Below are 13616 nucleotides of genomic sequence, written 5' to 3'. Positions count from 1 at the left end.
AGCCTTCCATCCTTTCGAGGTAGGTAAAATGAGGACCCATTTTGTGGGGGCAATAAGCTGACTTTGTATAAAAATGAACACCGCTTGGGGAGGACTGAAAGCCCTACTAAGCAGGTATATACAAAAAAGTATGAAGGCTATTGCTTAACGCATTGTAAGCCGCCCTGAGTCTCCGGAAAAGGGCGGCATATAAATCGAACCAATAAATAAATAAACAATAAATAAAGCATGCCCCGCACTACCGATAGCGAAGCTGTAGCGCCGGGATTTGAAACCCACTACTGGAGGAGAGTATTGTTCATCCCTGAACTCTTTAGTTCGATCCTGCAAGCCAGTTCTTTATAGAATAAAACTTATCTGAACTGTCACCAATCTGTTTAGTCTATTAAATCAGATTCTCACTACAGGGACTGTAAAAGAGATTTTGTGAATAATACAGATAAATAATAGATAGTAATATATCAGGACAGCTTAATCTTATTTAACCGGGATCTTTCTTGTCCCCCTCCCTTCTGTTTGGTTTAAATTACAGTTTGCAAGATGAATGTACATAGACGCTGTGAAACAAACGTAGCACCCAACTGTGGAGTAGATGCTAGAGGGATCGCTAAAGTACTTGCGGATCTTGGCGTTACTCCAGATAAGATCACTAATAGCGGACAAAGGAGGAAGAAGGTAACCAAGGAAACAGTTTAAAATATGAACTAATAATGGTTCTGCACTGTGAAGCATGGGAGAGATCTTGTGTCCTTTTATCTTAGTTTGGATTTTAGAGCATAACTATATGTTCTGGTTCCTTTAAGGATCCTCAAGGAATGTATTTGTCACTTCCTAAACAAAATGACCTGATGATGACCCTCACAAACCAATGGGCAGATTGAACTTCAGCTATCTATCAGATTCCACAACAACAAATTGCTGAAAAGACTTCCTCCTCTTTCCAAATTCCCACTTTAGCAATTAAAATATGCATTTGGAATATATTTATGGAGAGGAATTTGCAAATTAATGTAAGAGCATGGCAGTACAATGATTCTGTATTGTCTGGATAAAACGTGCAAAAGTAGCAATGACCTGGAAATATTTCACCCATCCCAAATATTTATTTCTGGTGCCACTGAAAATGTTGGCCTATTCACTTCCTATACAAAATAGCAGCCAGTAATGTGGAGTCGTAGATCATGTTGTCGTAAGTCAAGATAAGTATTTAAAATAACCTTCCTTAACTTGATGATATCTAAATTATAAAGCTATAATCTGTCTATAATGTATCTAAACAATAAAAAGTTGGACAAGGGTGTTTTTAATCATTGCTGAGTTCCTGATTTGCAGATAACGTTTGCTACAGCAAAACCTGCATCACTTATAACATGTACTGTAATTTTTCCTTGCTTTAAATAATTATGATGGAAAGAAATTAGATTTAAATTAGAAAATAGGGGGGGAAATCTAACTTTTTCTTGACATAGTAACTAAAACATGTTACCTATGAATAAGAAAGCTTGACATTCTACTTGAAATCCATGAATTTGCATTTCTCCTACAGCTTCCTTACACAAACACCATCAAGCAGGGTATATAACTTGTTTCAATCTGAGGGCTGCTTTAGCCCTTTGAGTGGCATGTTGTAGATTAGAACAAATACTTTTAGTTATTTTAATTAAAGAAGATGAATTACTGTCCACACATTTATTTTTCCTTTCTGTTAAATTACATGGCCCAGGTAAATACCCTGCTTTAGAATTACAATACCAGATTAACTCTTTGTTATCTTTGAAGAGACTGAAGTCTAATGGAGCTAAAGGATAAATTAGATGCTACACTGAAAATAAATGTGACATCAGACAAAAAGCCCTTTATTTCTGATGAAAAATATTAACGGTGGGTGTTTGTAGCACAACAGGAATGAGAGGGCATAGTTCTCTTCTCTTGCTAGCTGAGAATAATTTTCCTTACAAGAGTCCAGACCACAAAGTAGTAATCCAATAGAAATGAAATTATGGCTATCATAAATCAGATCATTAGGGATCTGACTTTTGGGTGAGAAGGGCTCTGCATTCTGGAAGAAAAGAGATAAATTTCCAATCCCCCAATTTCTCCTGCCTTCTGTAATTAATTAAATTATAATCAAAACCTGAAGCTGCATCATGCAAATAAAACATAATAAGGGACATTTATTAGCAATTTGTCCCTTAGACTGATGTGACCTTAGTAGCAGTGAAGTCACAGATGGTTGCATTCTTTTTTCAATTGTTAGAAAGAACATTTCTTGTCAGGAAGCCACATAAACATCACAGCCACTGCTTTGAAGTTCCTTTCTGGGAACACACATGAATGTAAATACTCTTAAATGTAAATACTCTTATCTAGTTGAAAAACTCTCTGCCCTCCATGCTATTACAATGATGTCAAATGGAAACACAGTGAAATAACATTCTTCTGAAACAATTCAGTAGATATTTGCAAAACTGACTCTTCCACACAAACACACATCAGTTAGAAAGTATACTGTACATATGGAGAATACAATAGTTATACCCAGCGATATATACTGTACATGGTCAATACAATTTGTGTACACTGATATGTAAATCCTACTATGGACAGTATGGCTTTCTCCCAGCTAAGTGTCTAAACATTGCTTTCTGCAGTTGCTTTACTGACTTTAATAGTGAATCAGAAATAGCATGTGCTGCTTTTTCACTTAATATTGTCGACCTATCCTATAGGTACTTTTATTTAATGAATGTAATACTAGCAAGCATGGAGCAACTCACAGTAGCTTCCAGCAAAAAACAAAACAGTTATAGAAATAAAATGGTGGATCAAAGAACAGCATAGAACAATAAAAACAGAAAAATGATAACCGTAGATGGTGCCAACCAGTCATAGCAACACAACATCATAATTGAAAAGTCCTATGGAAGAGTTCTCTTTCGCCTTACAGAATGACCTCAAGATTGGTGCTATCCAGTCCTCCATGAAGAGGGAGTTCCCCCACTGACACAGAAAAATGTATTTATTGATCTCCATAATTCTCATACATCTTTTTTATATGGAACACTGAGCATTTCCAAGTGGATCTTAATATCTTAGATAGATCTATACAGAAAGCCTCCATAAAGAAACTAGCTTCTTAGTGGTTAGAAGTAATCTTGCATTGCTGTTGGGTACTTCGGGCTCAGCAATGATTTCTGATGAAGCTGTATATGTTTAAATCTTAGCATGAAATTGTATCTTCCTTTTGGCTCATGCTCCTACAAAAATTGTTAAAATCAAGTGTCCTTATGCTTTGGTGAACATAATCTATCTAAAACCCACTCAGATTTTAGTCTTGCACAGTTTCATATGTCATCAATATTTTGTTAGAAGCATATTATAATGGACTATTAAATCCATGAAGATTTTATTAGAATCTTATTTCAGAAGAACAGAACAGAACAGAACAGAACAGAACAGAACAGAACAGAACAGAACAGAACAGAATAGAATAGAATAGAATAGAATAACAGAGTTGGAAGGGACCTTGGAGGTCTTCTAGTCCAACCCCCTGCTTAGGGGGCTGCCTATACTATTTCAGAGAAATGGTTATCCAATCTCTTCTTAAAAACTTGTGGTGTTGGAGCATTTAAAAAAGACTTTTTAAAGGCGTTTAAAGGTTGAATACCTTTTAAAGAAACTCCAGATTTAAACTTTGATTAAAGGTAAAATGTATTTTCAGTTGCCTTTCCCCTTTTGCAGAAAAGCAAAAGTGAAGTTACATCTTTGGTGTCTCATAAATGCCATGTCAGAAGAGCACATGATTGTGATTAAGTATCTCTTTTGTTGGATTATTTTTAGCTTGTTCCGGGTGCAGAATCTCAACCGCCGGTTCCTGGATCCTCACCAGGAGAAGATGACAGATCAAAGTCAGCACCAACTTCCCCATGTGATCAAGGTTCATCAACATATATTTTCTCCTAATAAATAAATTGCATTTACCTTAACATTTTGACTAACCTATGTCATTTAAAAATGCAGTTCCACCAGTTCTAATTTAACAGAACATCCAACTTTTAAACTATACCATAGTTCAGATAGTTATTCATGCCCTTGTCACTTCACAGTGTGACTGTGGCAATGCAGACTTGAAGACCCCACTCTCCCCTGAAAGCTTCAATTGGTCCAGAACATAGTGGTGCAAGCAGTGATTGCCTTATCTCAGCACACTGATCTCTGCTTCTTGATGGTGAACCTATGGCATGTGTCCCTGAGGTGGCATGCAGAGCCATCTTTCCGGGCATGTGAGCTTTAGCCAACTCACCTGCAGCTGCACATGCGGGCACGCCCCAGCTGGTGTTCAGACCTTTCATGCACATGCACACAATTCAGCTGGTTTTCGGAGTTCTCTTGCGCATGTGCGCATATTTGCGCATGCACATGAGAGTATTTGCACAGAGCCACGTGCATGGGCAGATGGTGTGATAGCACATGCAGCGCATGGGGGGACCTCTGTGAAAGCTGCATGCATGCGCAGATGGTGTGGTTGCATGCACAGCGCACGGGTGCACACAAAAGCCATGTGCATGCGCAGATGGTACGGTTGCACATGCAGCGCACGGGGAAGGAGCCACGTGTTAGTGCAGATAGCATACACGCACGTGAAGCACGTACCTGTTCGGTACTCGGTGAGTAAAAGGTTCGCCACCACTGAGCTATACTGATTGCCATTGTGCTGCCGGGTGTAATTCAAGGTCCTGGTTATCACTTGTGAAGCCCTACCTGGCATAGTGTCTAGCTATTTTCAGGAATATCTGTCTTCTGTGATTTCTGCCTGCCCAATATGATCTGGCAAAGTGGGCATATTTCAGATCCCCTCAATTAAGCAGTGTCATTTTTTGGGATCCAGGAAGCACACTTTTCTTGTAGCAGTGCCTGGAATGATGTCCCCTTAAGCATTGTATAGCTCCCATGCTGATGAGATTCCAAAAAGCCTTAAAATCTTTCTCTGGACTTAACGCTGTAACTGTTTTTAAAACATCCCAATAATTAAAGTATCAAATATTGGGATCTAATAATTAATAAACTCAAACAAGAAAAATCAATATTTGGCAGTGTCTTTTGTGTGTCCACAATGAGTGGGGTCAAGAGACAAATAGCTGTCACACAACTATTTCTTCTTTTTTATGATCAGTTTAGAGTTTATTTGCAGTTAAATTTCAAAATGGCAGAAAATGACACTTCCAGTTGTCAATAATAATAGTCAGAAGACATTTTAGCAAAGCTGTCTGAGGAATTCTGGGAGTTGAAGTCCACAAGTCTTAAAGTTACCAAGATTGGAGACCCCTGTTTTAGAGGTAAAGGTAGCCCCGGAGCCTCAGTTTATCACTGCTGCCTTAAAATGACAAAACAACCCAATTCTATGTCACATGCTAAGTCTCCAGTGTGCAATGTTAGGGAACCTCCCAAAGGAATCCTGGAGCAGAGCCAAAATCTGATAGCTGCTCTCTGCTTAAGGCATATATTTTCCCACAAGATTCTTTTGTTTTCTGCCCCTAGACCAGTTTAAATTCAATCGAGAAAGTACCGTATGCGTAAAATTGGGAGCCATAACCTCTCATTCTTTGGGACTCAAAAAGCATCTGATATAATTCATCTGTCTCCAAAATTAATATAAAATCCTGCAGGGTTTTTTGTAAAATATCTTGCCGGTCAGTACTGGTTTTTTTGTCTTCACACAGAAATCAAAGAGCTTGAAAATAACATCAGGAAAGCATTATCATTTGACAATCGGGGAGAAGAACATAGGGGAGCAGCAACAAGCTCAACTGATAGCCAACTTAACACACCCGGGGAGAATGGGGAAAATGGTGACGTCAAAGCTCAGACAAGGCGAATGGGCCTGGAGGAATTTAACTTCATTAAAGTATTAGGAAAAGGCAGCTTTGGAAAGGTGAGCAGCCTACAAATGCTACTTGGTTGTTTTTGGTCACTTGCCTTATCATTTATTTATTTATTTGTTTGTTTTGTTTGTCAAACATATACAAGAAAGCTGGTATAGGTATAAACATAAAGGAAGTAAGTACAGATAAATGGGGACAGTAAGACAGGGACAGTAGGCACGCTGGTGCGCTTATGCACGCCCCCTTTACAGACCTCTTAGGAATGGGGTGAAGTAGACAGTTTGAGGTTGAAGTTGTGAGGGTTTGAGCAGTGGTGAGTTGTCCCCGATTCAGACTGGTTCTACAGAACTGGTAGTAAAACTGGCAGGAGGCTCCGCCCACTGACCCTGATGTCATCAGAAGCGATCTGCGCATGCGATCCCGTTGTGAACTAGTAGTAAAGGTAAGTAGAACCCAACCCTGGGTTTGAGGCTGTAACAACAGAGTCGGATAGAGCATTCCAGGCATTGACCGCGCTGTTGCTGAAGTCATATTTTCTGCAATTGAGTTTGGAGCAGTTTACCTTGAGTTTGTATTGATTGTTTGCCCATGTATTATTGTGGTTGAAGCTAAAGAAGTCATTGACAGGTAAGACAGGTAAGACATTGTAGCAGACAATTTTGTGTACTATGCTTAGATCGGACTGCAGGCGGCACAGTTCCAGATTGTCCAAGCCCAGAATTTCAAGTCTGGTGGCATAAGGGATTCTATCATGATTCCTAAGCTGAAAATATTACAGGCTTCTCAGGTAGACCAGACAGGAAACATGAACAGATGGTCTAATGTTACTTTATTGTAAGAATACATTAACAGAATATTGCAAGTCGGAAACTAGAGATATCCTACCATCTCCTTTACAGCTTGAGAAGTTTGGGAGGGTCCCTTCTGAGCCTCTTTCTTCACCTATTATCCTGCTTCAGGCTATGGAGTCTCTTATCTGACTGTTTCTTAAGCAGCATCTCTTCATCCTGTCTCTTTAAGTCTTTCTCATATATCATTACAATTACGGTGCCTGTAGAAATACATTCTTTGTCACATGAAATTATGGCCAAGATGTGCAACTTCGGTTTTGCCAAAAACAGCCTTAGAATAGTATATTAAGAAAGAGCCACACAAAATGGCTTTATAAAAAGCAGTGAACAGGAGATCAAACTAAATTATATAAATTATTACTCATTTTAATTACCGTATTTTTCAGATTATAAGACACACCGGAGTATAACACACACCAAGATTTCAAAGAGGAAACAAGAAAAAAAAATAGTTTTTGCCCTCCCTGGCCCCCAGGAGCACTCTGCAGGCCTCCCAAGCCCTCTGAGAGTCCCATTTTTGCTAAAAAAAAGGGCCCATTTTTCACAAAAGCGGGATGCGCAGAGGGTTTGGGAGGCCTGCAAAATGCTCCTGGAGGCTGGGGAAAACAAAAATGTGACACGTGGGGGTTTGGGAAGGCCCATTTTTGGCCTCCCAAACCCCCCACATGTCGCATTTTTGCCTTCCACAGCCCCCAGGAGCATTTTGCAGGCCTCCCAAACCCTCTGCGCATCCCGCTTTTGTGAAAAATGGGCCCTTTTTCGCAAAAATGGAACACGTGGGGTGGGGTTTCAGGAGGCCAAAAATGACTGTATGCGGTGTATAAGTCACACCAACATTTCCACCCACTTTTAGGGGGGAAAAAGTGTGCCTTATACTCCGAAAACTTTAATACATACATTCACATTTACAGCAATCCCTTCCCATTGTATTCCAGTTGATTTCCAGGTTTAAAATAACCATGTGAGTAAAAACCCACAGATTTTCCCAGAATTAGATGTTATTTATTAGTTGTCTAAGCAACATTCAATATATTACCAAAAAAAAAAAGTTGGAAGTAAGAGAATTCATTTTACAGTAGTTAAGTTCTTGCCTGAATAAATGAGTGATTCTAGTCTATGCTCTAGATAGGGAAGCTCTTGAATTCATGGGAGCAGCAGTGTGAGGTTACACAGAGCTCAACTCTCCTTTATATTCTTCAGTTTCTATATGAAACCTCTGGGAGATGTCAATTGTAAGTTCAGGATGAGATCCTACCAATAGGCTGATTAGATTCAATAATATCCTGGCATCCCAGGCTGAGCAACAGCTGATGTGGAAGTCTTGATGAAGCATCTGTAAACAGTGATGTGGATGAGGTGAAACAACATTCAGATTAAATCTTACCAAGATGGTCTTGCTAGTAAACATCTGGTACCCCATAATATAAATTTGCTCCTGCTAGTTACTCTGGACAGTGTTGTACTCTCCTAGTAGAAGGGCCAGGATGCTCTGGCATTAATAATGCATGTCCCGATCACAATTTGATTAGTCTACTACAGTGCATTCTATTGGGATGATCTTTGGACATGATCCAGAAGCTACAAGTAGTATAATAGTTAATATTTATCTATGTAGAATAATATTAACATCAATTTGTTAGTTGATATTAGGCTTCTGGGGCCAGTTCAAAGTGCTTTTATTTCCTTCAAAGCTCAGCAGAAACATATCTCATGCATCACGTTATCACTATTGAATTGGCTTGTCCAGTTTGTTCACTTAGAGAAAGGCTATTAAAAGTCCCCACACTCTGCAGTGAAATACATTAAATGAGGATAAGACAAACTTCGTGGTGGCCCCCTCGTTCAGAACCTTCTCCCAGAGGTACACGGGGCCTCAACTTTGCTGACATTCTAAAATCAGTTAAATCCATTTTATTCCATAAGTCTCATTCATTGCTATATGTCATTGGCCTTAATTTATGTTTTGGTTTTTATTCCTATTTTTTCCTTATTTGTTTTTGCTTTTTGCCCTTAAAGTATATTGCCCATAACTCTAGAGATTTAAATATAAATACTTTTAAAAATACCGTAGAATAGAAAAGAAAAAAATGAATGGAAAGAAGACTCCAATAGGATGACAAGAAAGGCTAAATGCATATCTGAAAGATTTTAGGAAATTCATAGCACTCTATATCTCACCCTGCATTGATGTTATTTGTTTCCATGATTTTGGGATCTGGAGGTACATTGACAAGTCATTTGTAAAGTCATGTGGTCTTCCTCACCAGGAAACTTACCTCTGCCATTGTATGAATCTTACAAATAAAGTGCAATTTGACTTTGGTTTCTCCAGTCTTTTATGACACTGCTTGTTAAATTTTCCCATCCCACCTAAACTTGCTTACCTATTAAGTGGTGTCAGATCTAAGCTGGTAGGTACAATGGATCTTGTCAAATCATCTCCTTTAAGGCAGATGCTGCTGCCTTGTGAACTAGTTTGAATCAATGGATAATGTAGGCAACTGTTTCTCAACTGATGCCTTCTAGGCATGAAGATTTGCAACTTCCAGAATTTCTGACCTTACATAAAATCATAAGCTAATATATCTTCAGGAGAGTAATTTGACAAAAGTTGATGTTGGAGATGTAGTTACAGAAGACCAAGCTCTACATTCTGTTCACATGACTTTATACACATGACAATCTGTTGTTTTATTATTCTTATAAAAGAATATGTTACCATCTATGTACAGAAAAGAACTATAGCAAGAATGTATAACTGAATTTCTACAAGTCCTGTGGCAGAAATGTTTCTCATTTCAAAGTCTAATTTTTTTAAAAAATGTCAGTATTGTGAGTTGTGAGTTGAATACATATCTACTTATTGAAGTGCTAAATTATGTTTGTCAAGGAGCCTAACTGTAAAAAGTGTTCTGTCAGGTGATTGACATTTCTTCACTGTGTAGATGTTTCCTGTTTTGCTTTATCTGATCCTGCAAATCAAATAAGTTTTTGCTTATTTTTTCTGCTTGCCAGCTATGCAAACTTAACATGGCATGTAGATATTAAACTGTATTTGTTCTGGCTCCAATCACTACACCCTATAAAGTGGTTACAAAATAGTGAAAAAGGTAATGACAAATCTCACTTTCTATAATTATAGAACCATTCTTGGTTTCTTCAGCTCTATGCAAGGTAATCAGGGATACTTACAATTCTAAAGTTCATAGACATGTGCCAAACATCTTCATTGGGGCCAATATATTAACTCAGGAAGATCTGTGTTATAAAAAAAAGAGATCCAACTTTGCCATGATTCCCTCACTTGTGTAAGGGTACATTCTTTGAACATTCCCCAGGTTCACTTCCTTTATATGTTTCTATCTGCAACTTGGAGGCTTCCCTGCAACTACTGATTAGGAAGTATGGCATTTCTAGTCAAACTAGAAAACAGTGGATTGGAGAAAGCAGCTTGTTCTAGTACTGTACTGCAACCATTGGTGTATCTGGACAATGCTGCAATGTTCTTTAGGGTAAGATTATATATGGATGTATATAGAATGTATATATGTAAGAACATGGATGCACCATTGTCAAACACAAGAATTTCTGCATATCTTCAATTATAAAGGTACCCTGACAATAAATGGGTCTACTTGTTCACACGGATACTAAACTTCATTACGAGTACTGAATTTGGCTCTATACATATCTTTCATGAAAAGCTGATTTTTCAATTGGAGATGACACTGCTTACCTTTTTATACTGAGTTCACGGATCTAAATCAAACTATCTTGCACTGCTGAGTGATGTGATATGTACATATTTGTCTGTAGTTGGACAGACAGATATTGTACATAGACCTTTGTAAAATATTTTGCTTCAAGGTGCTTGTGATGGTTTATTTTCCCCCAGTTGTTATTAGTGTAACAAGTGTGCAATGTGTTTTATAAATGAGACGTTGTCCTTGATCCTAGGTCATGCTGGCGGAACTCAAAGGTAAAGATGAAGTGTATGCTGTGAAAGTCTTAAAGAAAGATGTCATTCTTCAAGATGATGATGTGGACTGTACAATGACAGAAAAACGGATTCTGGCATTAGCACGAAAGCATCCTTATTTAACACAGCTCTACTGCTGCTTCCAGACCAAGGTAAACTATCTAGATCTATCCCGTACCTAACTACTGACCTGGTCAAGGAGTTTGAAGTCTCCTGTGAGCTGGATGATACTCACCGCCTGGATGGTCATACAGTTAATAATTGAATTATGCCTTAACATTTGCAGTTGTCAAAATATATTAGGAGGAGGTGGGTTAAATGTATGGAAAGATAAGTTATGAAATGAACATATTTTAAATGATATCTTTGAAATATATAATTAAATGCAAAGTTGCATTCTCATTTTAAGCGGAGAATTGCAGTGGAACAGAATGGTAGGTTTTGTGTATCTTGCCTGAATCTTGAGTGTCTGTCTCACATTTGATGGCAATATGGGTTGGTGGAAGACCAATTCATCCATTCCCAGGGTGGGATTGATTCCTAAGGTTCTCCCAGAGTTGTGTTTTGCTGAAGGTTGCTTTCATTTGTCTGTTTTGTGAAATTTTAAGTACAACTTCCTTTCTTTGTTGGGTTTTCCTGCACATAGATATTGAAAACTCATTTTCTAAACCATATTTGTAAAACTATTTCAGTGATTCCACAATCTACCACCTAATTCTGTACTGTAAACTCCTTTAGAAATGAATTTACTTCTAACAGATTTTAATATAAAAATAAATACATTGTATTGCAACTGAAATGCCAGAAGGTGGCACTAAAGATATAAAAAGGAGAATTCTTTGCCAGTTCTATTCTGTTTCTCTTTTTGAAATTGTTATATAACTTCATCGAAATATTGATGGCAGTCTAAGCAAATTAAACTTCTAAACTTTCAGAAAAAGCAAAGTTTGTGATTTTTATGATATGGGCTGGCAAAATGTCACTTTAAAGCCTTGGTTGGAATAGAAATGCAAACATTCCAACCTGCTTTATCTTGGATGTAAATTTGAGTGTTCTGCTTCTAGGAAATTTCAGGTGACATGGGTCTAATATTAAAGAGCTGAAAACTCTTGTATTTGAAAAAATTGTGATACTTTTAAACCTGTCTGAGGTCATGCCTTTTAAAAATATATATATATTGACACAGAGAGCCACAATAGGATGGTGTCCACCAAGTGGGTGGGATTGAAATTATGCAGTTCTCCCCCCCCCCCCCAAATCTTATAATGTGTTTCAGGTTTTTATGACTGGATATGTGTTTGATGAAAATGGCTTTAAAAAATTTGTTGCCATAACATTTTGCTATATTTTGGATGTGCTTGGGCAGATTAGAGGGGGATCATGAATTGCCCACTATAATTTTAGGGCTAGGCAAATTTCGGGAAAGAGTATTCAGTGGTTTGATGAGGATGTGGGAATACAAATGTGAATTTACACATTTTGTTTTTATAAAGATTCATTAGAATGGGTTTTAAAAGCTTCCAGATTAAAATAATATTAGTAATATAAACAGTTAAATTGATTTTTTTCTGATTCTCATGTCTCAACGCCTGGAAAAATGATAATAGCTGCAATTTCTGGATTTCTGCTATGTCTTTCATTTTAGATTCCCTTCTAAATTTTTGGTGTGAAATTCTTTTTTAACTGCAGGCAAAAGAATGTCACAGGAACATGTACGGAATTGAGTGTTGTGCCGAGCATAGTGAAATTTCTATTACTAAGCTTATTGTGGAAAGAATTCCTTAATCAGAATGCTTGAAATTTGCCTTTCAGTTTTTGAAATCTACATATCTCATTTGTAGTAGATGCAATAATATTCCTCAGAAAAGCATAATACGTATTAGTTTATATAGCTGCATGAGTCTTTCTGATGCTTCACATATATGAACTACAGTCTTGTAAGGCAGATCAATATTCTGCAATATCTACAGTTTTGGGGTATTGTTGTTTGGTTGCAGTGATGAAATCCAAATTTTTTTACTACCGGTTCTGTGGGCATGGCTTGGTCGGCGTGGTGTGGCTTGGTGGGCATGGCTTGTGGGCGTGGCAGGAGAAGGATACTGCAAAATCCCCATTCCCATCCCACTTCAGAGGAAGGATACTGCAAAATCCCCATTCCCTCCCCACTCTAGGGCCAGTCAGAGGTGGTATTTGCCAGTTCTCTGAACTACTCAAAATTTCCGCTACCAGTTCTCTGAACTGCTCAAAATTTCTGCTACCGGTTCTCCAGAACCTGTCAGAATCTGCTGGATTTAACCTCTGTTTGGTTGTCTAGAGAAAGAATGATTGGTGTCCTGTTTGAATTGGAAGCGTTCCAAATCACAGTCCTAACTATTATAGTACACAATTAAAACCAGGGGTAGAGTAGGCTTTGAAGGTCTCAGACTAATAATGCTAAGGAGGTGGAGACATGCCACTTTTACTCAAGGATGGAATTGTCTTTATTCATATATATATAATTGAAAAAGTTTTTCAAATACAAATTTTTCCCCCTTTTCCCCCCCCTCCTCCCTAACCCCCCCTCCCCCTCCCCTCCCCCCGTGGCTTCTCCAAAATAAAACCCAAATTAATAACAGATTATATAATACTTTACCATCCTTTTTACTCCACCCCCCATATGCTGACCCTTTCTTTCTAACAATATTATTATGTCCCCCTTATATTATACATTTCAAAGCAAGATTCAGCTGTAAAATTATATAATAAATCCTAATTTATTTCAACACCCAAATTAATAACAAATTATATAATACTTTACCATCCTTTTTATTCCACCCCCCATATGCTGACCCTTTCTTTCAAACAGTATTATTATATCCCCTTATACTATACATTTCAAAACAACATTCAGCTGTAAAATTATAT

At 37.9% G+C, this 13616-nt stretch overlaps 1 protein-coding gene across 1 annotated transcript in view; it reads left to right on the top strand.

Annotated features, from left to right (window-relative positions):
- Positions 1-13616, top strand: part of PRKCE (protein kinase C epsilon) — a 345221-nt gene that overhangs the window by 266938 nt on the left and 64667 nt on the right. The window contains exons 7-10 of the mRNA XM_070948304.1: positions 533-675; positions 3841-3937; positions 5721-5932; positions 10691-10864. Coding sequence (XP_070804405.1) covers positions 533-675; positions 3841-3937; positions 5721-5932; positions 10691-10864 — 626 coding nt within the window. The remainder of the gene's footprint in view (positions 1-532; positions 676-3840; positions 3938-5720; positions 5933-10690; positions 10865-13616) is intronic.

The sequence above is a fragment of the Pituophis catenifer genome, unplaced genomic scaffold, assembly GCF_029215685.1.
Source record: "Pituophis catenifer annectens isolate HBS135680 unplaced genomic scaffold, rPitCat1.0.hap2 SCAF_1, whole genome shotgun sequence".
Taxonomy (NCBI): Eukaryota; Metazoa; Chordata; class Lepidosauria; order Squamata; family Colubridae; genus Pituophis; species Pituophis catenifer.
The sequence above is the reverse complement of the archived record's forward strand: the minus strand, read 5'-3'. Positions and strand labels throughout refer to the sequence as shown.